The sequence below is a fragment of the Calypte anna genome, chromosome 3 (genome assembly GCF_003957555.1).
Source record: "Calypte anna isolate BGI_N300 chromosome 3, bCalAnn1_v1.p, whole genome shotgun sequence".
Lineage (NCBI taxonomy): Eukaryota > Metazoa > Chordata > Aves > Apodiformes > Trochilidae > Calypte > Calypte anna.
Genome location: NC_044246.1, coordinates 112,138,785 through 112,164,461, shown reverse-complemented (window position 1 = coordinate 112,164,461; position 25,677 = coordinate 112,138,785). Strand labels below are relative to the sequence as shown.

Below are 25,677 nucleotides of genomic sequence, written 5' to 3'. Positions count from 1 at the left end.
CACCTCCGCGTCCCCCATCCCTAAATACCTAGAGATAATAATTAGGGATCTTTACCTGTGGATAAATGCCACCCACCCGAGAGCACAGGTATTTTTGGAGACCAATTGCTCCCCCCATCCACTGCCCCGGGGTGACCCAAACCCTCCCGTAACACCCAGAACCATCCCAGCACCCATCCCTAGCCCCCAGACCCATTCCTAGGCATGGAATAATAATAATAATAAATATATATATATATATAAAACTTTTTGTGTCCATTTTCCCCCGTATTTTGGTTTTGGTTTGTTGGTTTTTTTGGGTTTTTTTTTCCCATTTAAATCCATTTATAAATTTTTCTTTGGGTTTTGGCTTTTTTTGCGTTCAATTTCCAGCACAAACCCGCGAAGAAATTCTTCAATCAAAAATCCCTCTCTTCCCTCTTCCTAATGTGTGGATTTTTGTTGTGGTTGTTGTTCACTGGCGGGTGCATCTTCCAACACCCGGAGTTTAAACTCTTTAAAAAAAAACAAAACAAAACAGCCGCGGAATTAAACTTCGATGCGGAAAAAAAGAAAAACCAACCAGCAAACCCGGCATCCTATTGATTTATTTCTTTTTCGGGAGCTAGAAGCGGGGGAAGGGCTGGAAAAAAAGAGTGGAAAGGTCGAGGTTTGGTTACAAATTCGTTAAAAGCTTCGCTTTGAGCAGGGGAAAAAATAAAATCTGCGAGTGAAGAGTTGAGATTTTTTTTTTTTTTTTTCCTTCTGGCTCCGTTCTGCTCTGTCCCATCCTCTGCTTTTTTTTTTTTTTCGGGATCAAGAGGGTCCGGAATCCATCCTCACCCGAACCCTCAGTTTCGTTTGCACAAGGCTGGGGGTTCGGCATTGATTTTTGGGGTGTGCATTAATATTTCCCCACACACAAGTCCCGAAAAGAGGCAGGATCGGGTCACGGACACGGAAATCTGACGGCGGAATTATATATATTATTATTATTATTATTATTATTATTATTATTTATTTATTTATTTATTTATTTTTCCTGGAAAAGGCAAAACCAAAGCAGGTTCCCCTGCTCGCAGTAGAGCTGCTCGAGTAGTTTCAATCTGTTTATTAAATCGGTTTTAATTCGATTTTTGCTGGTGTGCCTTGATTTTGGGGTTTTTTATGTCTTTTTAATTTTTTAATACCTCTTTTTTGAAAGAAGAAAAGGCTGAGATCCAGTAGAAATTCAACGAAACTTCAGCTGCTTCTGTGGAGAAAATCACCAGGGATTCTAGAGGGGGACTCATGTCCGAAGCTCAGCACATCTGGATCCACAGCTGCTTTGGGGAAGGATAAAAAAAAAAAGACATCGATATATTTAATTTTTCTTTATTTCTTTGCTTGCCGAGAGCCCTGGGCTCATAAGCTTATTTATTATTATTATTATTATTATATCACACAGCGTGATATAAATCATTATATAGGTGACACTCTGTACTTCGGTGTAGGAGAATATCCATTTTATCTGTAAGACACGTATCTAAAATGCATTAATAGCCAATCCTTACATCAGAATGCACTTATAACTCCATATTATTATTACAGACACGTTTTCCCCTGTGGGATTAAAGCAGAAATATCTGCCACGCACAGGGGGAGGCACCAGTGACGATATTTCTCCTATTTTATTTATTTATATTATTTTATTTCACCTTCCCGGCTACATTTGGCTGGGGTTGGTTTGTTTGTTTGTTTCTCACGGATTTTTAGCCCAAACCCATCTCCCTTTTTTGGGGGGGTTTGCCCCTTCCACCCCCACACCCTCGGAGTAAGATGCGGGGGGGATCTCCCGTCCCCCCAGGACCCTCTTTCTGCCCCGGGTACCCCCCGACAGCTCCCTTCACCTTCCACCCCCCTTTAGAAAATCCCTCTCCTCCCACTTATTTTTTTCCCCTGTTCCGCCTCTTTTACATGAAGATTTTTAGTCCCCCCTGAGATTTTTTTTTCCCGAGCCCCCCAAAACCCTCTGCCATCCCCCCCCACCACCACCACCACCCTTCCAGCTGGATCGAACCCTCGATTTTTCCAAGGGAAAAATAGGGAAAACTAAAGGTGTCAGCGTTATTCCCGGGCCTGCGGGACTGCTCCTCGGATTTCACAGACTGGAGTTAAATGTTCCCATGAAAAAAAAGGCTTTTTCGGGGGGAAGATCCCTCCCCATGAGCTGGGTGCCCGGTGGGACCCCATTTTTCAGGGGGGTGCTGGGCTGCACTTCACCATTAACCTTTAGACCCGGCAGCATTTGCGGAGCACGGTGAGGCAAGGGAGGGGGGAAGGCCAAAGTGGGGAGGGTTAATTTGGCGAAAGGTGTTCATTTTGGGGAGGGGAGCACCCCCAAACAGGCTGGGATTGAAGGGGAGAGCGGCTGCGACCTCTTCGCTCTGCTTGGACCATGAAGGGCTTGGGGAAGGGTGCTTAAATTAAGCTTAAATATCGCCCCCACCCCGTGAAATACCCCCCCGGAAAGGGAGCTGCTTCCAATGGGACTGGGGAGGGGTTTCACATCCCACCCACCCCCAGTAAATCCTTCATATTATTTGGGTGCCCCCACGGGCTGTGTGTGGGGTGCTGGACTTTGCCTGCAGCGTGGGGCTGACCCCGTGGCTGTGCCCCTAGGAGGTGGCAGTTGTTTAATTTTATTATTTTATCCTTTTTTCTTTCTTTCTTTTCTTTCTTCTTTGCATAGCAATGAGACCTGGCGCCCGGCTGATGGTGCAACAGATACCAACCAACCCCCCCCCTTATCCTCTAACCCCCATCACCTCCCACCCCTTCTTTCCTCCCATCACCGCCCACTTCCACGTGATGTGGGTAAACCAGTCAGCGAGTGGAACTGGGGAGCCTGGACATACTGGGGAGCCAAGTTTGGAAGGGGGTAGGGGCTCAAACAGACCCCCGCTGCCCCTGATCTTCCCCCTTCAACGAAGCCGGAGCAGGCAGGAGCCAGACAGCTCTTAGCTCTCTGCCTTCCCCACAGAGAGGGGGTCTCATCGCCCTCCCCTCCCCTTTCCCCTCTTCCATTCCCCAGCACCGAAGGTGGGTAGCTCTTCTCTGTCCCCCCACTCCTGTCCCCCCACCCCGCTGCCACTCCGGGACCCCAGCGAGCTCCTTCCTACTGGGTTGCCCTCAAAGTTTCCTCCTATTGTCTCCACCGGCTTGAAAACGGACTTAATTTTGCTTTTTTTTTTTTTTTTTGCTTTTTTTTTTTTTTTTTTTTCTGGGGGGTGGGTTCTCTTTTAAAAAAATATTTTATTTTTTATTGTTATTATTATTTATTTATTTATTTATTTATTTTACTATTAAGGCAGGAGGGTAATTCACTCATTCACTCCTTTTTTTCTCTCCTGTGGGTTCCTTTTTTTTTTTTGAGAATCCTGTAGAAAGGTTCCATCCACCCCAGGCCGTTCTCAAGAACCCTGTTCTCTATCACCTGAATTATTATTTTTTTTTGGGGGGGGGGGGGGGTACCTCCCTCAAACCCCTTTTTTCCCGGCTCGTTTCCATGCTTACCCCCTTCCCGACGCTGCCTCTGGCTTCTCCCCCTTCTCTCCGGGCTGCCTGCCGGTCTCTCTTGCTGCCCTCCCGGGTATCAGGTCCTTATCTCCTGGTTATCTCTTCTGCTTCTAAATTCAGCCCAGCGGAGGGGGTTCGGCCTGGGGAATCTGCTCGTTAAATCTAAATCAGTCCCAAGAGTTATTTCTCCGGACATAATTCCCCCCCTCCTTTTATCAAATCCAGCCTTTTTCCAGGGGTGAGGTGGTTTTCTAGGATCCCTCCATGATCTGCAGAGACAAAAAAGCACCTCGGATGGTTTCACACCCCTCCCAGACCTTCCTTGGGAAAGTTAGTTCATCTTCACCCCTCTCCTGACATTTTTTGGGTCTCACCATTACGAGCCGCAAGCCAGGCCCCGGTGGCAGCTCGTGCCATGACCCAAAACCAGCCTTTCCACCCCCAAAACTCTCACACCACAAAAGAATCCACGGAGAAAAGCACCCACCATACCCACCCACCCCTCGGGGCACTGGCAAATACCACCCCACCAAACCCACGGCATCCCTGCTCCCCAGTGGGTCAACCCACTCTGCTTCCAGATTCTCCCATGGAAAAAAATCGAGGGGAGTGGGGGGAGATAAAAACACGCAGGAAAGGAGAGTTCTGTGGGTGCTACCAGGGGGCTGCTCCCCATCTGTGGGGCTGGGCATCACTGATGGGGGGTGCAGCGGTTAATCCCCCACCTCCCCGTTTAAAAACCCCTTTTTCCACGCGTGGCCAGGCTTGGGACGGGGTGGATACACGAGGAAGGGGGTGGGTGTCGAGCCAGCCTTCCTCCTCGCCTTTCTGCACCATCTGCCTAATTTAATCGCCCCCCCTCCCCGTCCTGCTCCCCCCTCCCCGCCACCCACATCAAACCCCAGCCTCGGGGGCTATTAACAACTTAAAGCACCCATCCTACCTGCCGGACAAAGGTGGGAAGTTTTGTGGATTTCTTTCTATTTTTTTCCCCCTTTTATTTTTGCTTTTTTGTTGTTTTGTGGTTTTTTGGGGTTTGTTGGGTTTTTGTTGTTTTTTTTTTCGCTGCAGGCCTCAGCACTGAGCATCGCTGTCTCTCACCTTCCCTGCTGTTAAACCCCCAACCCCAGGCCCCGGCTTTTTTCACCCCCCCTTGAACTGCTCTAACCTCCTTATCTCCTCCACCCCGAGGTGGGCTCCTGGCCCGGCCACCTCCCCCTAAATCTCCCCCCCACCCCCCCTCACCCCTTTCCCTTGCCTCCTCCGAAGGTGTTGTTGGACGGGGCGGGGGGAGGTTGGTTGGAGCAAGACTGGGAGGAGACTGGGAGGAGGGTTTTAAGCAGCCCAGCCCCACCGTGAAGGGGTGGGGGGTGTGGGTGGGTGGGTGGGTGAGTGAGTGGTGGGGGGGGCGGGAGGTGATGGATGTACTCCAGTGGGAGAAGCTCAATCCAAGCGGGAGCTAAATCTTCCCCTCCTGGAGAGACCCCCTGGACTTCTTGCTTGGGGTCTCTTCGAGAGGTGGCCGGACCTGCTGAAGGTGGTGGGGAAGGTGGGTGGTGGGGAGGAGCTGGGGAGGAGGTTGGGGGGGGGGGGAAGTAGGAGGTGGGGGAGAGGTTTGGAGGTAAATCGCCTCGCTGGTGGTGTTTTGGTTTTGGCTGGAAGGCTGTGCCCACTCGAGACTGCTTCGGCCACCACCACCGCTCGTCGCAAGGGGAAAAGTGGAGCCTGAGGTTTTCTCCATCGCTCTGGATTGTGGCCGGGGACCCGGCTGGGATTTGGGGGGTGCTGGCACGAGATGTACCAAAGTTTAGCCATGGCAGCTAACCCTGGCCCACCGACCTACGAAGGGGCAGGTGGCTTCATGCACAGCACGGCCGCGGCGTCCCCTGTCTACGTGCCCACCACCAGGGTCACCTCCATGCTCCCCAGCCTTCCTTACCTCCAAAGCAGCGGCTCTTCCCAGCAAGGCAGCCCCGTCTCCAGCCACTCCATCTGGACTCAACCGGGAGCCGAACCCGCCGCTTACAACCCGGGATCTTCTCACCCTCCAGTATCACCTCGGTTCTCCTTCTCCACCAGCACCCCCATCCCTGCTACCTCTTCCCGGGAAGCCGCGGTGGCTTACAGCAGCTCCTTGAACCTTTCTGCTAACGGGAGGGAGCAATACAGCAGGGGGTTCGGCAGCTCCTATTCCAGCCCTTACCCGGCTTATATGAGTCCCGAAATGGCCACCACTTGGACTTCTTCACCCTTTGACAGCCCCATGCTGCACAACCTGCAGAGCCGAGGGACCCCCGCAGCCGCCCGCCACGCCAACATAGGTGAGCACAGCCAGGGCTGGGATGGGAGAGGGAAGGTTTTGGGTTTGTGGTGAGCACAGCCAGGGCTGGGATGGGAGAGGGAGGGTTTTGGGTTTGGTTTTTTTCACCCTAACAACCCCCTCAATTTTCCCCTGCACACCCCTTTTTGGGTAGGGAGAAGTTTAGGATGGCACCACCAGAGCTACGGAGGGGCCACGGAGGTGTTAGGGTTGCAACCCCCCTTCTCGTGTACTTTTCTCCGCTAAAAAAAAAGCAAAACACCGTTTCAAAATATCCTCAAAGCCCACGGTTTTGAAAAAAATATATATATATAATTTAGGAAGGCCTGGAGAGGCAAGGAAAGGATGTGTTGAGCTCCCATGGAAGTGCCTGCTGGGGATTTGGGGGATGCGGTGAGGATGACGGCGGCTCGCAGGACCACGGTGCTCTGGGGCAGCCCCTTTCCCGGCTTGTTTAGGTGTAAAATGTGGAAATTGTGTGGAAAATGAGGAAACTGAAGTTCGGCCTGGGAATCCCAGATCTTCCTTTTGGGCTGTTTCATGTTATGTCCGTTTTTCTTTAATTTTTGGAGAAGTTGGTTAGGCGAGAAAAAGAGAAATCAAAGGGATATTTGGCACCGCTGGGGCTGTGGAGAAGGACAAAAAGAAAGACGTTTTTATTTATTAATAAAGGGACTCACAGGCACATCTGAACCATCCAGCTTTGTATTTATGGGTCTTGCTGCCTCGAAAAAAATCCCAACCCTGATTTCTTGTGCCGATCTCGGAGCTCCTGATTTCATTAAGTACCCTTGGGTACTTAAATCGACCCAAATGACTTAAAATATCACATTATTATTATTATTATTAATTTTAATTTTATATGGCAGAAGAGGGAGAAAGGAGGAGAGAAATGCTGGGCACCTTTTTACATCGTGGTTTCATAAACCCTTTTTTCCTCCTCGCCTTCTCTCCAGTAAGATATTTCTGACGGCTTTGAGGTCGAGGTTAAGACAGAAATTAACTCAAATTTGTCTGCAGATGAGTTTAAAGATTTCTTCCTTTAACCTGAAATTTGGAGGGTAATTTTCCCATCGGGTCTAGCAAGTTTTGCTTGGTCTTTAGTATTATTTTAAGACATTAAAGAAAGGAAAGTTGGGCATTGGTGAAGACTTTGTCGTACCAGAGATTTTTTTGCTTTTCTTTGAGTGTTAAAAGGTGGAGAACAGATTACCTGTAAGGATTAAATTTTGGTCAACTAGGAAATGGTTTTGGGAAGCCACGAGGTGGTCGAAAGTCTAGGGGAAAAAGCAAGATGAGGAGAATAATCAAATAATAATTGAATGTAATCCTCAAAGACACATGCGCAGTGGTATTTGACTGCTCGGCGATCACTTCCTTGGGTGAAAAGAAAAAAAAAATCACCTTTTTTGCAGGCTTCTCCAAAGGGTTCTTAGTCATAAAATTAATTAATTTAAACTGCAAATAATGCAAATGAAGAGCTGAGGTTGCAGAATGATCAGGCGCATTTTTAAAGGTGAGAGCAGAGATTTTTGGGGGGAGGTTTCAAGCCGTGAGTTTAGCAGGAGTTTACGTTGCAAGTCTCTCAGCCCTGAATTTTGGTGGCAAAAAGTGCTTTTTAATCTGGTCTTTTGAAATAAATGTGTCGAGTCAATCCAGAATATTAGCAGTTAGTAATGAAGAGCTGGGACCTCTTTGCATGGCCAGGTCCTGATTCGGGTGCCGGATTCATGGTGTTGGCACTGTTGAAACCGGAGGATTTATTTGCGGGGGTTTAATTACTCCTTGTGCCTTGAATGTGGAAAGAGCGTTTGCTTTTAAAGGAAAAAAATTCGGGTTATGGTGGAAAAAAAAAATAATATCGTCTGAAAAAGAACTGCGTGGTGACTGGCAAGTTTTAAATTCAGGATTCAGATGGTTTCGGGGATTTTTTTTTTTTGGAATGTAAGCTCCCCTAGAAAGCAATTTAAGGTGCAGTCCTGTCCCTTTCCTTCTTCTCCCCGAGTCGGGATGCGGCTGCTGCCGGGTCCCTTCCCGATGCTTTACACGGGCTGTGGGGATGGAAGGGGTTGTGGGAAGCACATCCAGGCTGGATGATCATTTATCAGCACGAAGAAGGTGAGTTTTTTAATGAGAAAAAGTGAAAATCCCTTGAGGGCTGAAAACCTGAAGGCACTGGAAGATTTAGCGTTCGGTGGGGGAAACACCGATGGTGGAGTGTACCCATCACAGACCGATTTTAATAATACATTGAGCAGGTCTTGGCACAGAGGAGCCCAGACACCTTCTTTTGCCTTTCCTTAGGATTAAAATGATTTTTATTCTCTGCACAATGCGGAATCCCAAGGTGGAAACGCCAACTTTTGAGCGAGAATGATTAAATCAAGGGATTTTTCTTTTGCAGCGCTCTTATTTTCCTCCAGGGATTTTGCTTCCTGGGGAACAGACACCTTTGGATAGCGCTAATTGTAGAGCACCTCGGGGTCATTAGAATATTAATTATTCTCATTTTCTTAACCACGAAGACCAACTCCATGCAGGTGTAGCTGGATACGAAAAGAGAGTTACGTAGATCTATGCAGTGCCATTTTTTTTTTTTCCTTCTGTAAAGTCGGGGAAAATGTTTAGTGAAATCTATGCAAAGATGATCGAAAATGGAAAATTCCTCTTCTATTTATTTTTTTCTAATAAGAGGAATTTTGGCTTGGGTTAAAATACGCCGGTGCAGCTCTGTGGTACGAAGCCCTGGGTGCGTAAATCACATCAAACCTACTAAAAAAAAAACTTCTGTGAGCTCCAAATGCCAAATTTGGGCTTTTCAGGGTAAGGCTGGCGAAAGATTTCATCACTCTGAAGAGCACGATCAGACCCTGCGAGGTCGAGGCAGTGAACTTGCTCCAGGCATTGCCTGGGATGGGGTTTACGATGGATTCCCGACTTAATGAGGCATGAAAAGGACCCGTTGCACACTCTCCTTAATTCCCTGCCAGAGCCAAAAAAAAAACAAACCCAAAACCAAACCAAAGCCAGCTTGAAATCTGTCCCAAAATCAGCAGGAATGGGCAGTTTGCCTCTTTCCCTTCTTCCAGGCAGAGGGGAGCGGGGATCGAGAGCAGAACGGGAGCCCGTCCGTATCCAGTTCGCTCCTTTCTGGATCGGGATGGAAACCCAGATCCTGGTTTGCCATCCCCACCTCCCGTAATTTTGCTTTTGGTAAAAAAAAAAAAAGCAAACCCAAACCCAAAAACCAAACCAAAACCATCTTGGTTTTGCTTTTGCTGTGGCACCCAGGAGGTTGATGTGGTTGGGATTAAACCGTGGCGAGGGGCTGGGGGTGCTTCAGGTGGGTGCTTCAGGTTTGGTTTTATTGAAGTGGGAATGAGGGTTCCCCGAACACAGCAGCAGCAACTGGGAAGATCAAAGCCCGGAGAAGACTGCTGCTGGTTGGAAAATGTCTTCTCCACTGCTGGTGGGGGGAGATATCGTGAAGCAGATCTTAAGCTTTCCCATAGGGATGCGAAGAGATTTGCCCTATAGCATCCCCCCCGGGCAGGCATTTCCAGTGATTCATCGGCATTTGTTGCAATCCTCAAGCAGCCCCTGACCTTCCCCAGAAACCTAAGGACAAAGTGGCTGCTCCCCGTGCTGAGGAGAGCCCAACAAATCTGCTGTGCCTGCCCTTGGAGGGATGGGGACGTAGGATGGAGGGATGGGGCCGTAGGATGGAGGGATCAAACCCTATGATGGAGGCTGTAGGATGGAGGGATGGGACGGTAGAATAGGGCCACAGGATGTGTCTGGAGTTCGGGCAGGACCTCACATCTCTACATTTTGCATTTCTCACCTTGGTTTCACCAGCTGGGAAGGTTGGCCCAGGGCTTTGTTCCCCCCACCGGGTTTCAAGCCGCCTTCGGCTCTCCTGCCTAATTTAATTGTCACCGGTTAGTCTGGGATTTGGGATGAAATCCACAGAATTAGGGGGGGAGCAAGATCGAGCTAAAGCAGATGCAACTGTTTTGTGGTGGGTTTATGGTTTTGGTGGGTTTTTTACCCTCTAAAATTCCCAGAGAGAGTATATTTTAAATTATAAATTAAGCAACAGCAATTATAAAAATATCCCTGTCCGTAGGCAATCTATTATTAATAACACAATTCCTTAATTAAAAACTACACTTGATTGCCAAATCCAGCTGTGGATGTGGCACAGAGCAGCCTCGGTGTAGCACTTAACATATTATAAAAGTTCATTAATTTTTTGTAAAGTCATAAAACTTGATGCAGTGGAGAGGGATCCTGAATCTGAGACTTTATTAAATCAGGATTAATTATTTTGAAACTCACCCATCCACATGTCTTTATCCTTGTAAAGAGCAGCAATTTATTTATTTTTAAGGGTATTTTGATCTCTTTATTACTTTCTTTCCATATTTTTTGGAGGTGGAGAAAGAGGTAAAATCCTTGGATATAGATGAGGGTTTCTAGAGTGATTCCTAAAGGAAATGGGACCCGATCCTGCTGCCTCTGTGTTTTCCCTGATGGGGAAAAACCTTGGGCAGGCAGAGAAGGGGTCCCCGAAATGGTTATCCCAACCCTAGCTGGGTATTTGGAAGGAGCAAAGGATCTGGCTTTTGATAGCTGTAAAATTCAAGATGCCTTGAAAAAACCCAACCCAAACAACCCACCAAGAATTCACCAACCAGAAAATTAAACCCCAACTGGGAGAAAAAAGGAGTTGTTCGGGTGAGATGAGGGAGTTTTTAATGCCTGAAAGACAGCAGCCTCTTGCTGCTGTGCAGGGGCTGGGAAAATAAAGGTGGGAAAATGAAATTTTAATGAAAATGGAATTAAAATAAAAGATATTTGATAGCACAGTCCTGAAACTTGCAGAAACCTTCATCATCAGCACAGGGCTCTGGGCTGAAATTTTTGCTCCTCCAGGCCCACAAAGCTTTGCATGGGTAGGAAAAAGGAATGCAAATATAAGAAATCTCCTTTTTGGAGGTTTTGTGCCCAGATTTCTTTGCCCCATGGACAAACCTGGTGTGTCTTTCCCCACCCTATAGTTTCCTTCTTGAAAATGAGGTGCAGAAATGAGATATCTGGGAGTCTCCCCGTGCTTGGCAATCTATCCCAGAGGGGCACAAGGCAGAGGAAGGTGGGGGGATGAAGCTGAACATCTCGGGTCCATCAAATTTTTTACAACCCTATTTAAAAATAATAATAATAATAATAATAATAATAATAATAATAATAATAATAATAATAAAGACTTAAAGCATTCGCCTCTCATTTAGCTGCAAAACCAGGCAGGGATCTGTGTTGAGGCTGTAGGATGGAGGGATGGGATGGTAGAATAGGGCCACAGGATGTGTCTGGAGTTCGGGCAGGAGGGCTCAAACCATGGGGTTTAAAGCAGCCGATTTAGGCATGTTGGGAAGGTAGAGGAAGAAATGTAGATTTTTTTTTTTTGCCAGGATGGCCACAAAAGGGCTGTGATGAGGACGTGTGACCCCCGATTAATGCGATTACGCTGCCGAAACCCATCTGTGTCAGGGGCAAGGTTGGGTTGTGACAGGGACAACTTGCTTTGTGGGGAGGCTAAATGTGTGTAATTATGCCTGGAGGACTTAAAAAAAAAAAAAAAAGAGAGAGACTGGAAATGCCAAATCTTCACCTTGTAGATGGATCCCGAATTCACGTTGCTGTCTGGCAGGAAGGTGTAAATACGCCTTTGGTGGGGGAGTGTGAAATGCTGCTTCAAGAAGCAGGGAAATCTCTGAGAATGTCCTTCTACATTCACAATTAACCCGAATCCTAACAACAAAAAAATAATTATAAGTTTGCAATTTTTTTAATTATTATTCTGAGGGGGAAGAAAAAAGCCTTGTAGGTCCCTTTGTGGGGTAAAAGCCTGGCAGCTGGCGGTGCTAACATCCAACATTACAGCAAAATATGAAAATCTTCCTTGTCCTTTAGAAGTTTTTCCCCACTTCACCGGTCACAGTGACCGATCCAAGCTGTAAATACATCTGTAATGACAAATTAAACCCAATTATCTGCCATGCCTGAGCAGTGAGGTCTTTAGACACGGGTGCTTACACGTGCGTGACAGCGCTCAAAAATAACGCGGTCAGCGTTGCCTTGGCTGGGGGCTTGCTGCAAGTGGTATTAAAACCACTTTTTAACCCCCACCCCCTGTGTTTCTTGGTCACTGAGTGATCCTGTTGTAAGGTCTCCTATGGCAGAAATGTTGGGGGTTTTTTTCCTTAATGTTTTTTAGGTTGCTTGCTGCCGGGTTCACTTGATTTCGCAGCATTCCCCGTCCTCTCGCGCCCTGTGGAACACTGGCTGCTGATTTCTTTTCCAATACAATAAGCTGGAGATGGAACTTCATCTCCCCTCTCCCCCCACAAAAAACCCAAAACCCCACAAAATACCACAAGGCAGGAGGGTGAGTGCTGGGTCTGCTTGGAAAGAGGATTTTGGGCAGAGAGTTTTGAAGCTGACGTAGATCTGACCCTGCCATCAACGCTGAAACGTTTCAGCTTTCAGGTTTTGGCAAGGTCTGGATTTGAAAGCCAAGTTTGGGGCAATGTCTACTGGAAGGAAAAATAATCAGTTCTTTTCCAAGAAGCAGCCAGTGATTGTATTTTTCACAATTATTTACTGGCACAGAGTGGGGGTTTTTTTGCTTAGTTAGGTGGATACCTTAATGTAGGACGCACCCTTTGCTGGACGGGAGGAAAGTTGGGTCCTCCCCATGATTTTTTTGCTATTTTCTGTGTTTTTCTAAGGCCAGTCCTGTGGTTTCACCCAAGCAAGGTTTGCAGGATCAAACAGATTTAGTGTGGACTGGGAAAAAATAAAAGCAACCCCCAAAACCCTTGCTCTGAGCTGAAACCTTCCCTGTTTTAAAGCAAAGGGAGGTTCTGCAGGATCAGGCCCATGCAAGATGCTTCCATGGGGATGAAATACAGTTCCCTGGAAATTATTTGGAGACCTCTAGGTTTTCTCAGAGAGGCAAACCCCCCCCAAAAAAACAGCAGGACCTCTCTACCTTTTTTTTTTTGTTTTTTTTTTTCCTGGAAAGTGGCCACTTGGTTTACATGTTGCAACATGAAGTGATTTGTGCTAAAAAAAAACCATTTTGTGACCTGTAAAGCTGGTGAACCCCTTAAGGGAGCCAGTTGGGTTCCAACAGCTTCTGCCAGAGGCTGGGAAATTTATTTTATTTGTGACAGGAAAAAAAAATCAGGGAAAGTCAAGGAAAAAGAAGTTTTCCAGCAGAAGTTGGGGCAACGGCAGGAGGGTGAGGGATGCAGCTCTCCCGTCTCCAGCAGGGACTGGTACTGAATGCAGCAGAATCTGGGATAGCAAAATCACTGCCTGGAAATGTTTCTTCCTAATCCCTGGGAATTAGGTTGGTGTCTGCCTGGGGAGCATTTCAGGAGAGGTCCCGTGGTGGAGTGCCACTGCCTGCTCTTGCTTTTCATCCCAAATCTCAGCTGTTTTCCCTCGCTCGATGCTTCCAGCCACAGCTGGGGGATTTATGGAGCTGGGAGCCTGGTGCCATCAGGATCTCCTAGAAGGTTAAAAACTGAGCCAAGCAGGAGAGGTTGGGAACAGAAATGGAGCTGGGCTGGGAAAATGAGACCACACTGCTCCCTCTGAGCAGGATTATGCCAATTCTTGGGTGGGTTTTTTCTTGTTTTCCCCAGCTCCTGCTTGCAGGGTGCACTCTGGCTACATCTAAAATATTAAAGCAAGTTCCAGGTTGTCCTCTGGCCTCGGGGGCTGGGGGAATGGGCTGTCTTCTTTGGCTCTACAAACATCTCCTAACAGTTTGGGAGATATCTCCCTCGTGTCTGCTTTTCAGCTGCCTCCCTCCGGCTGTGACCAGCCCTTGTGTTGCCATGAGCCTCAGCTTTCCTTCAGGCTTTGCTTTGGCAGGAAGGGAAGGAAGGGTTTTTTTGTGGACCCTGGTGCTGAAACTCTAGGAAAAAAAGAAAAAATATTATTTAAACTCCTATGAATTTCCAAGCCAGGCTCTCTTTGCAAAGCAGGGAGCCATCATGACTTAATACTTAGGGCTTGAAGTGCTGGAGCTGTAAGAAAAAAAAAAAAAAATCAGTGAGGTGGTGAGCCCCAGACATCAGGACTCCTCTGAATGACATGTTTGGCCCCAGATGTCTGAGATTATTTTGGGAAGGGAGTGCTGGCCCCAGGGGTTGGCTGCTCCAGGGAATGGCTGCTGGGAAGGATGCTGAGCTGGGACATGCCTTAGGGATGTGGAGCATGAGAGAGGCAGCTGGCTCAGGGAGACATCTCCTCCTCACAGTCCCCTGGGCTGGGAGGATGACCTGAATCCTGGGGCTTTTCTCCAGGAGTTTTCCACGTGTGGTCCTTCATGGCTTAATGGGACACTGTGACCCTCTGGCTGGGGCCTCAAGGGTCTTCCCAGATCCCAGCACAAGCAGGAGGGTGAAACCCCCCTTGTCACCCTGTCCCTTTTCCCCCAGCCAGAGAAGAGCTTCACTTTGGCAGGGCTACCTCCCCTCCCTGACCATTTCTGTTCCTAAACCAACCTCCCAGGCAGACTCCATCACCTCCCTTTGTGTGAAATCAATACCAACGGGTGAGCAGGTTAATTATAATCACAGAATAAACGCCACGGTCTCAAAGTTCACTCAACTCCAGCAGTGTTTCAAAACGAGGGGATGATGCCAAGAAACTTTCATTGATTCCTCTGGGGCAGGTGTGGGAGTTTGAACCTGTCCCCAGGCTGATCTGGATTCAAGACCTACTCAATTTTCTTCCTTATCTTGACTTTCGCCTATCTTATAATGCCTGTTATTTTAGATAAAAAGCCCAATCAATTGAGTTAGAAAAACTGCAAGTTATATGTTGCCCTGATAAGTTTGGTACCTGCAGGTTTATTGGCCTGGGCTGGAGTTTCTGACCTTTACAGATGCTTTATCAGTGGCCAGGAGAATCACTCTGTCCTCCCCAGGAGCTGAGTTGACTTAACGTCCAGGATAACTAATAAAAGAGGAAAAGAGAAGGGCCAGGGGTTAGACAAACTCACCCTCCCCTGTAATGGGATGAACCCATAGTAAACACCTTTTTGTTTGTCCCTGGCTTCTGTCCTCTAGGGAGCCCAGGATCTGGATGAGCTTCTTTTGGTGTCACTCTTCTGAGTGGGGTTTATCAGTGTGACATCTGCAGATCTGAGTCAGTGCCTGTGTCTAAATCAGTGAAAACTGGGATGGGGTGTTGAATATGCAGAAGAGAATCAATATTTAGTGTCATAGAATCATAGAATGGTTTGGGTTGGAAGGGACCTTAAGGGGATCATCCAGTTCCATCCCCCTGCCATGGGGACAGGGACACTTCCCACAGCCCAGGTTGCTCCAAGCCCCATCCAACCTGGGCTGAGACACTGCCAGGGATGGGGCAGCCAAAATTTCCTTGGGCAACCTGGGCCAGGGGCTCAGCACCCTCACAGCAAAGAATTTTTTCCTAATATGCAACCTATTTATTTATCAGTGCCCTCCTATTCAGAGTGCAGAGGTGCAGAGCAGGATACACCCCACTTATTTCCTGCATTCCTAGAAATGGTATATAAATATTTATTTATATATATATATATAAAGTGTGCCAGGGTTTTATTGATCTGAGTTTGCCTGTTGGATTTGTCTGTTTCTAGAAATATTTAACTTTATCCATGGTTCTATCCAGCTATTCTCTACATAGAATACAGAAACACAGTCTATAAAATAATAATTTAAAGAGAAAAAAACAGAGAGAATTGACTAGAAGTGACAGGGAAGAGAGAGAGGGAACTAGATGGTTGCGGGCCTGGAGCATTTCTCTTCTGAGGAAAGGCTGAGAGCTGGGACTCTTTAGACTGGAGAAGGCTGAGGGGAGACCTTGTCAACATCTCCAAGTATCTAAAGGGAGGGTGCAAGGAAGATGGAGCCAGAATCTCCTCAGTAGTTCCCAGGGACAGGACCAGGGACAACAGGCACAAGCTGGAACGTAGGAAGTGGTGGCCGAGAAGGCCAATGGCATCCTGGGCTGTGTCAGGAACAGCGTGGCCAGCAGGTCCAGGGAAGGGATTCTGCCCCTGTGCTCAGCCCTGGGGAGGCCACAGCTTGAGTCCTGTGTCCAGTTCTGGGCCCCTCAGCTCAGGAAGGAGATTGAGGTGCTGGAGCAGGTCCAGAGAAGAGCAAGGAGGCTGTGAAGGGATCCAGCAGAATTCCTGTGAGGAAGGGCTGAGGGAGCTGGGGGTGTTGAGGCTGGAGAAGAGGAGGCTCAGGGGAGACCTCATCACTCTCTCCAACTCCCTGAAAGGAGGTTGGAGCCAAAGGGGGGGTTGGGCTCTTTTCCCAGGCAACTCTCAGCAAGATAAGAGGGCAGGGTCTCAAGTTGTGCCAGGGGAGGTTTAGGTTGGAGATGAGAAAGAATTTCTTTCTGGAGAGGGTGATCAGGCATTGGAATGGGCTGCCCAGGGAAGTAGTGGATTCTCTGTGTCTGGAGATATTTCAAAAGAGACTGGATGTGGCACTCAGTGCCATGGTCTAGCAAGCGCAACAGTGGTTCAAGGGTTGGACTTGATGATCTCTGAGGTCCCTTCCAACCCAGCCAATTCTATGATTCTATGATTCTAAGTTCCATTTAAACATGAGAAAAAACTTCTTTACTCTGAGGGTGCCAAGGCATTGGCCCAGGCTGCCCTGGGAGGTTGTGGAGTCCCCATCTCTGGAGATATTCAAACCCCACCTGGATGTGTTCCTGTGTGAGGTGTTCCAGGGGATTCTAATTTAGTGGGAGAGTTGGACAGGATGATCTCCAGAGGTCCCTTCCAGCTCTGATAATTCTGTGATTCTGTGACTCTTGGCTTGCTACGATGGCATTCTTCAGGTTATAGTATAAGTACATGACTACATTTATACATACGTATGTGCACACACACATGCAAACACGTGTATAATACACACGTGTGGTAATAATAACACAATTAATCATATTCCTATAAGCAGGATCCAGGATTTTGCCCATTTGACATGTATCACTCTCTTTTCCTCTCATCTGCATCAGTCTGGGGAAAAAAAAAAACAAACAAAAAAGAACAGCATAACAAAACAAACTTTAATTTTCTGGAGTTGCAGGATTTCAGGCTGGAAGATCTCTTCTCATCCAGTCTCCTGCTGGCAGCAGGACAGCCACTAACAGCAGCTGAGCTCAGGTGTGGCTTTGCCTGGATGAGGCTTGGAGATGTCCAGGGATGGAAGTTCCTTCACCTCTCTGGGTGTTCCATCCATCACTCTGTTGTTTGTTCTCCATCCCCCTGTGCCTTCTTGAGAAAAGTTTGACTCTGTTGCTGGCACACATCAACCTAGCTTCACCCTCGTGTTTTTGTAATGATCCCAAACAGCACCAGTGTCCCTGGGCCCAGACCTGCTCCTGGCTTTGGGCACCTGGGTGCTGGTTGCCACCCCTACAGAAAGTCACCATAGGATGGACAGATGCTGCACTTAGGACACATGACCACAAACCACTGGGTTCCTGTGGTTTAAGGAGTTTCAACTCATAAAATCATGGAATCATTTAGGTTGGAAAAGACCCCAAAGATAACTGAGTTTGACTGTTAACCTAACCTTACCAAATCCACCACAAAACCCACGTCCTTAAGTGCCACATCATCAGCTGCTCTCTAGAAGCCTGAGCAGCCCAAAAGCCCATGAAGGGTGTGACATGTTTGATGATGAAGTAGTGCCAGATGCCAGCCATGGGAACTCAAGAAACCATGACCATGCTCTTCATGGTCTCTGGCAGGGTCTGAGCAGATACCATCTCAGCCTAATTCAAGCAAGTGCAGGTTCTGAGAAGCAGTTTGGATGGAGACCACTGTAGACTGGGGGCTGAGTGTCTGAACATGGCCAGGCTCCACTAGTTGGGCTTAGGGACAAGGTTCACCTGTTCCCCAGTAGCCATAAAACCAGTTCCCATGTGGGTACACCAGATAGGGCTGCACATGTCAGAGGTGATCCATTACCTGTATCCAACACCTGTCCAGGTGGGAACATGGCTTTGCAAATCCATTTCATCTTCTACATTTTTTTTCCACCAACATCTTTTTTTCCTGCAGTCATCAAAGAAGAGCCCCTGGCAGGGGATGCTCATTTGGAGATGGGGTCCATGGAAGAGAAATGCTGTAGCTGTAATTTCTTTGTCAAAAGAAAGACCATTTCCAGGTGCCTTCTGCCAAGCAGCCCTCAGGATGTGACTGGTTCCATCCTGGCCATACCCTGGGCTTCCCATGCTAATCTAAGATTTGTTAATAAATATTTTGACAGTCAACAGGCAGAGAAATCTCTCAGAAGAGCCTCAGATATTTACAAGTGTGAGAACTGTAAGTAGGAGTAAGAGAAGGGAGGTGACCTTGTGGGGATGAGATCAGGTGTGCACTCCAGCAAAAGAAAGCAGACCTGGGAGTTCACTCATGCCCAAGCTGACAGCAGAAGTTGTTGTTGGGCACCAGGTTGCTATCCAAGGGTTGGTCAGCAAGTGCTCCAACCAACAGCACCCCACATCCTTGGGGATGTTTGTGTGACTGCCTCCTGTACAGCAGAATGGGCACCTTTGGTCTGTAGGGCATGGTTGGTAGTTCACTCAGCTCTGGATTTGGTGGTTTGGGTTCTGGTGTTCTGAAAAGCTGTCAGTGCTCCTCAAACAACCAGGTTGGCCATTCCCCAAGGACCATCTCCTGACCCTTCTCAAAACAGGCACTTTGGCTGAAGCTGTTTTGAGAGGAATGCAGCCCTTTGCCACCCACCCTTCTTCCCTCTCCACATCAATCACCGTGGCCTCTAAAAGTTGTCCTGTTGCCCCTCTCCAGTGAGGCAGGGAAGAGCCTTTGCTCCTTCTCAAGGGGAAAAGGTGTCACAAGGAGATGCAAAACCTTTCTCAAGAGAAACCTATTGCCTGAGCTCAAATCCAGGTCCAGGAGTTGACCAACCTTCCCGTCGTGTCCCTCTTGCACACGAGCTCAGCTGGTCCCTTGGCTGCTCCTACCTCCAGCGGCCTTCAAGCTGGGGAAAAACATCTCCATGAAGGAAAGGAGGATTCCTGGCTGCTGGCAACGGTGTGTGCCACAGACCTTGGCTTGCTGCAGGCAGAGGAGGGAGCTGTGTGTGCAGGGGAGGGACACGATGTTCCCTTTGCCTTGATGGGAAACATTTGGCTTGGGAAGGCTTGCACAGGAACAGTCTCACTGGGGTGTTTCATGAAACAAGAGGGGGGGAAAAAAAAAGCCAAAAAAGCACATTTTTCTTTGCTTTTTTGAAGGTCACACGTGGCTCAGCCTGATGGTAGGCTGGATCTTTAAAAAAAAAATGAAAAAATGGAATAAGGTCTTGAGGTTTGTGTGGGGAAAGGTGTTCAGTCTAGGCAGAAAATTGAGAATTGAGTAATCAAATGTTTTCTCCACTGTAGAGATGTCAGATAAACCCCAAAAGATTCTGAGACAGCATTCAGCCACTTCTCTGATGCTGCACAGTGACACATTTTGCTTCAAAAGATGCTTCTGCTAAGAAGACAAGAGGACATGGTCTCAAGTTGTGTCAGGAGAGGTTTAGATTGGATATTAGGAGAAATTTATTCAGTGGAAGGATAATTAAACAGTGATATAAATTGCCTGGGGAGGTACTTAAACCACCACCCCTGGAGGTGCTTAAAAGATATGTAGATGTGGTTCTTTGAAATATGGTTTATTGGACCCAGTAAAGTTAGGTTAATGGTTGGACCCAATGATGTTAAAGGTTTTCTCCAACCAAAATAATTCTGTCATTTTGTGAAGAGTGGGGACTGGAACCTCTTCTCCAGTTCCTGCAAAGCAGCAGTTACAAAGGGGATGCTCCCTCATAAATCCACATCCAAGGAGATGTGGAGATTCCCAGCAGCAACCAACTCAGTGATAGACATCACTGACACAGGCACTGTCCTGCTCTCCTCATATCTCATTAGCCTCTAAAATGGGGTGTTGGGGGGGGATGGATTCATTTCTCCCAAATTCTGTCAGAGAGGAAACAGGCAGAGAAGAGGGAGGGGGAAAAAGAGGCAATGAGAGCAGCCAGGCAGAAAGGGACCTGGGAGTCTGGATTGCCAGGAAGCTGAACAGGAGCCAGCAGTGTGTCCAGGTGGCCAAGAAGGCCAATGGCATCCTGGGCTGTGTCAGGAACAGTGTGGCCAGCAGGTCCAGGGAAGGGATTCTACCCCTGTGCTCAGCCCTGGGGAGGCCACACCTTGAGTCCTGTGTCCAGTTCTGGGCTCCTCAGCTCAGGAAGGAGATTGAGGTGCTGGAGCAGGTCCAGAGAAGAGCAAGGAGGCTGTGAAGGGATCCAGCACAAGTCCTGTGAGGAAGGGCTGAGGGAGCTGGGGGTGTTGAGGCTGGAGAAGAGGAGGCTCAGGGGAGACCTCATCACTCTCTCCAACTCCCTGAAAGGAGGTTGGAGCCAGGGGGGGGTTGGGCTCTTTTCCCAGGCAACTCTCAGCAAGACAAGAGGGCAGGGTCTCAAGTTGTGCCAGGGGAGGTTTAGGTTGGAGATGAGAAAGAATTTCTTTCTGGAGAGGGTGATCAGACATTGGAGTGGGTGCCCAGGGAAGTAGTGGATTCTCCGTGTCTGGAGATATTTCAAAAGAGCCTGGATGTGGCACTCAGTGCCATGGTCTAGCAAGCGCAACAGTGGTTCAAGGGTTGGACTCGATGATCTCTGAGGTCCCTTCCAACCCAGCCAATTCCATGATTCTAATGGGAAGAAACTGGTTTTGCAGAAGCATCCTCAGCTCTGGTAGATGAATGCACATGGACTTTCTGTTCCCAGTCTGTGTGCCAAGCTGATGATTTCCCTCTCAAAAAAGGGAAGGCTCACTGACACCTTTCTTTTAGACTCCAGATCTCTCCCAGGCATAAATTTGAGCTCTTTTATTTACAGCACTCCGTGCCCCTTCTACATTTATCTCTCCTTGGCTTTTGCTGCTTCTTTCCTTTCCAGTTCAGCTCTACCAACCAGAACTTTTAGCAGATTTTTTTTGGTGGGTTTTTATCCCAGAAGCTTGAGCTTCTGGAGCATCCTCAATGGGAAGCATCAATTCATAGGAGCATCTCAACCCATGTAAAAGCAACAAAAGTTGTGACTTTCAGCCCCACTAGCTGTAGGAAAACACTTAAGAAAAGGACTCCCAAAGGTTGTGAACCATAGGAAGGATTTCCACGCTGCCACTTTTTAATGGAAACAGTCTTGGAATTTGGGAAAAACCATCCTTGAGCAGCTGGAATGGCAAACACTGTTTTCTCATGCCGTGCTGTCCCTTGAAGCAGAAGGTGAGGGGACCTTGGGTGGGATCCTGGGGTGTCCATGTGGCACTCAAAAGAGTCCATTTGGGCTCCCTGTATGCACAGGATTGTGGATCTCACCTCTTATCATAACAAATTGGTTTAGGAAACTGCTTCTCTGTAGGGAAAAACTTCTCCCAGGGGCTGCAAATGCCTGGCTGTGTTTGAAGGACAGCTTCTCCTTTGCTGAGTGGCTTCGTTGGGTTGAGAAGACATTTCTGAAGTGGAAAATGTTAAATTAATTAACTTATTAAATAACTCTCCATCTGTAAACAAAACCCTGGTGCTATATGAATGGAAGTCTCTTTCCATTCCTCTTCACCCAGAGGGGGTGAAGGCAGGAGGGGGCTGGAGGGCAGAAGGTGGTAGGCAGCCTGGTTGTTGTTTTTCCTGAGACAACAGCTGAGTGTGCCTCAAACCAGACTCTGTCCCCTTCTAGAGGGTGGTTTGGGAACAGAAAACAAAATCTCTGTATTGGAGGTGCTCCCATTGTTATTGTTCCTTTGGGCCCTGATCCCCTCAGGGTTCCGTGCTCAAGATGATTTCTGCAGTGTTAACAGATTTAGGAAAGCCCAAACAAATCCAAAAGGTCTAGGATGGAACATGCTATGGATGGAACACGGATGGAACTAGGATGGGGCACACTGGCAGGGCTGGTACTTCCAGAGATGATGGAAAGAACCAAGTTCAACCCACCCTTCAGATTCAAGCTCTGGGTAACCCCCCTCTGATCCCCAGCTGACTTGGTCATGAGAGGGAGTTTGATTGTCATGGCTGGGAAGGTAAAAGTCCTTTAGGTGGGCCATGTCCTTGGTCAAAGATGTTATCATGTCCTTTTCATGCTGGAAAAAGTGCCTGTAGGTGTAGGCTGGCTGTTCAGATCTGTTTTCTTGTTGAGCTTTGCATTGTCCATACCACTTGACCTCTGTGGTCCTGGAGGTGGATGTGAAGAACCACACCCAACGACTGAGAGCCAAGAAAGGACATATCCAAGAATGTTTTGTTCCTACCAAACCTCAGTGCATCACTTAGGAGCTGCTTCTGGCTCCCTGGAGACTGAATGTCCCATTGTGGAAAGTATTCCTGACATTAGCATGTTCAAGGCCTCACCCAAGATTAGGAGGTTGTTGTGCAACACACACAAGTGACATTTCCTTCCCCTGGGGACCTTGAAGTCCTCATAAACAGTAGGTATGAGAGGAAAAAGAACTCCTTTTATACAGCAAGCTAATGACCAGGATAAGGACAGGACCCAATCCATCCTCTGCACCATCTGGGTCATTCAGCAAGATTTTGTGATCTGGTCTCATGTAAGAAGCTCCTCCATGGACTGGAGGTAGGGTCTTAGGAAGAATTAATGATAAAATCACAGATTGATTTGGGTCAGAAGGGACCTTTAAAGATCATGAATTCCACCTTTAAGTAGATCTTCATCATCAACCAGATCAGGTTGCTCAGAGCCTTGTCCAACCTGACTTCAATGTTTCCAGGGACGGGGCACCCACCACCTCTCTGGGCAACGTGGGCCAATGTTTCACAACCCTCGTTGTAAAACCTGTTTTTGCCTAAACCTTCCCAGTTTTAGTTGAAAACCATGACCCCTTTTCTATCGCTAGAGGCCCTGCTTAAAAGTTTGATCCCAAATCAAGTAGAAGACTCTTAGTATTTGTCAAATCCAAGGACACAGACCATAAAAAGAACTGAATGACTTGAAGACTGATATCACTCAAGAAAAGGCCTGGGCAAAGGCACTCAGGAGAGCTTCATGTTCAAAGAGGAAGATGAGAAGAGCAGATTTAGATTGGATGTTAAGAAAAAATTCTTTATTGTGAGGGTAGTAAAAAATGGAAGAGGTTGCCCAGGGAGGTGGTTGAGGCCTCATCCCTGGAGATGTTCAAGGTGAGGCTTGAGGAGGCTCTGAGCACCCTGATCTGGGTGAGGGTGTCCCTGCTGGCTGCAGGGGGGTTGGATGGGCTTTAGAGCTCCCTTCCTACCCAAATATTTCACTGAGACCACTCAGCACCCTTGGGCTGAAGTCCTTCCCAGCCTATCAAGCAAACCTTCTCCTTCCCTCCACCCTCTCCCAGTTCCCAGCCATACCTGCCTTGGGGAGAGGGAGTAAATCTCAGCAGCAGAAAGGCTGTTCCAGGGGTCACCGGATGGGCTCATAAATCTCCATTATCAGACAGCAGCTCCTGTGCCACAGAACGGAAATTATTGCCCTGAGTGTGACTGGGGGAGCCTTTCCTTCCTTCCCCCCACATTGTTAAAGCCACTCGAGCAATTTGCTGCCTGTAGAAACGTTTCCTTTCCCGGCTGCTAAGTGCAAGGAATAAGTGTCAGGGGATCTCATAATGCCAGGATTTAGAGCTCCAGCCCTGAGGTGGAAGCCAAGAAAATGCCTGGTGGTTTGTTGGTTTGTTGGTTTGTTGGTTTCTTGGTTTGTTGATTTGTTGGTTTGTTGGTTTGGGTTTTTTTTTCCATGGGGAGTCACCATTCTGCCACACCTTGATCCCTGTTATTTATAACAATGGCAAATGAAACAATTAATCCACTTGAAGCTCAGTGACCTCCATACCCACTATAGCTCAGGCTGCTGCTGGATCGTGGTCCCTGTGGCCTCTGAGCCCTGGGAATGTTTGGGTTTCCCAGATCTTGGACACCCACCCATGTCAAACTTGATGAAGTACAGCTCTTCAGGTGATACTTTCTCATTGTTTTGTAGACCCTCAGGTTTTCAGGAGAAGCTGGGATGTCAAAGAATCATAGAATCATAGACTGCCAGGGGTTGGAAGGGACTTCTAGATATCAACAAGTCCAACCCTCCTGCCAAAGCAGGATCCCCTCCTGCAGGTCACACAGGAACGTATCCAAGCAGGTTTTGAAAGTCTCCAGAGAAAGAGACTCCACAAACCAATGTCTCAGCTCTCCTTGGCAACTTCATCCCTGAGTTTACTGATGCTGTGAAATTATAGCACCCCTTTTGGAAAGAAATCCAGTTCCTAGCTTTCCACTTCATGGGGGCCCAAGCAGGAATCACCACATTCAGATTTTTTAAAGTTCATTAAAAAAGAAAAAAATTCTATTTATAATGTTGATTGAAAAGTACTGACATTTTATTTTGTTTAATGTGTTTACTACTATTCTCTCTTCGTCAAGGATCAGCAAATGAAAAAGGAAAGTTTAATTTCTCTTTTGTTGAAACCAGTTTTGAACTCTCTCTTGATCTCACTGAGAATAGGGGAGGGCAAATATTAATTCTATGTGATAAATAAGTAAAAGAAGAGTGAGAGGATTGCTATATGTGCCACTCATTGTGTTCCTTCTTGACAGCTGAAAGCACAATGATATTCCTGTTCTTGAAATCCTTTTTACCTACTGCTATTTGTTGATGAGTAAAAATTATTGGAGCTGCTCATAACTGAGTGCCAGCAGAGATACCAGAAATTTTAATTTTGTTGCTGCTTTAGATTACAGAGCAAAATTAATTGCATATGTAATAAGGCTGCTGATGCCATGAGAAAGTGATTTGTGACTTTGTTCACTATGGAGGATGCACTAAGCCCATGTCATCTCCTCCATCTCTTCACCATCATCAAGAATATTTTCATATAATCAGAGAGTCACAGAATCATTCTGTTTGGAAAAGACCTTTAAGATCATTGAGTCCAAATATTAACCTAACTCTACTGAGTCCAGTGCCAAACCATGGACCTCAACACCCCATCTCCACGGCTTTGAAACACCTCCAGGCATGGTGATTCAACCACCTCCCTGGGCAGCTTGGGTTAGTGTCAGATACACCTTTCAGGGACAATATTTTCCCCTAAATATCCAATCTACACCTTCTCTGGCACAACTTGAGGCTGTTGCCTCTTTTATTGTCTTGTTACTTGGAAGAAGAGACCAACACCCCCATTGCTCCAACACCCTTTCTAGAAGCTGTAGAGCACAAGAAGTTCTCCCCTCCACCTCCTTTTCTCCAGGCTGAACAACCCCAGCTCAATCCCTCAGCCTCTCCTCACAAGACTTGTGCTCCAGACCCTTCCCCAGCTTCATTGCCCTTTTTTTTTTGAAGCAGGAGAGGATTATTTCTCCTCCAGGTTGATCTGTTGAGGTCAAGGAGCACCCTTTGCTCTCATGAGGCTCCAGGAATAAGGTTGCCCTCAGCATCTTCTGACTCAGCACTGGGTTGTGAACCCAGAGGTCTCAGCCATCTGTTATCATCCCACAAGGGCTGAGATCAGAGCCACCCATGGCACGGAGCCTCAGTTTGCCCTGGGAACAAAGTCTGCTCCTTCCTTCCCCATCTTGAGCACCAGTGATCCATAAATGTCCTCAGGGATCACCTTTGCCTGAGAGAGGAGAATCAGAGAAATGTTATTACTGCAGAAACAGGAGAAAACTTTGGGAAACTTAAATC

At 47.5% G+C, this 25,677-nt stretch overlaps 1 protein-coding gene and 1 long non-coding RNA gene across 4 annotated transcripts in view; one reads left to right on the top strand and one right to left on the bottom strand.

Moving 5' to 3' along the window:
- Positions 1 to 1,181: 1,181 nt before the first annotated feature.
- LOC115598119 lies at positions 1,182 to 3,797 on the bottom strand. Its single transcript, XR_003987397.1, has 2 exons — positions 3,535 to 3,797; positions 1,182 to 1,301 (listed from the first exon to the last, which is right to left on the bottom strand). It is a non-coding gene; the product is annotated as an uncharacterized LOC115598119 (long non-coding RNA).
- Positions 2,920 to 25,677, top strand: part of GATA4 (GATA binding protein 4) — a 35,308-nt gene continuing 12,550 nt past the window's right edge. For 2 of the 3 annotated variants that reach the window (XM_030448205.1, XM_030448203.1), the window contains exon 1: positions 5,130 to 5,858. In XM_030448205.1, coding sequence (XP_030304065.1) covers positions 5,333 to 5,858 — 526 coding nt within the window. In that variant the 5' untranslated portion in view covers positions 5,130 to 5,332. Of the gene's footprint in view, positions 3,061 to 5,129; positions 5,859 to 25,677 lie in introns of those variants that run through there. The other variant, XM_030448204.1, reaches the window with a different exon arrangement.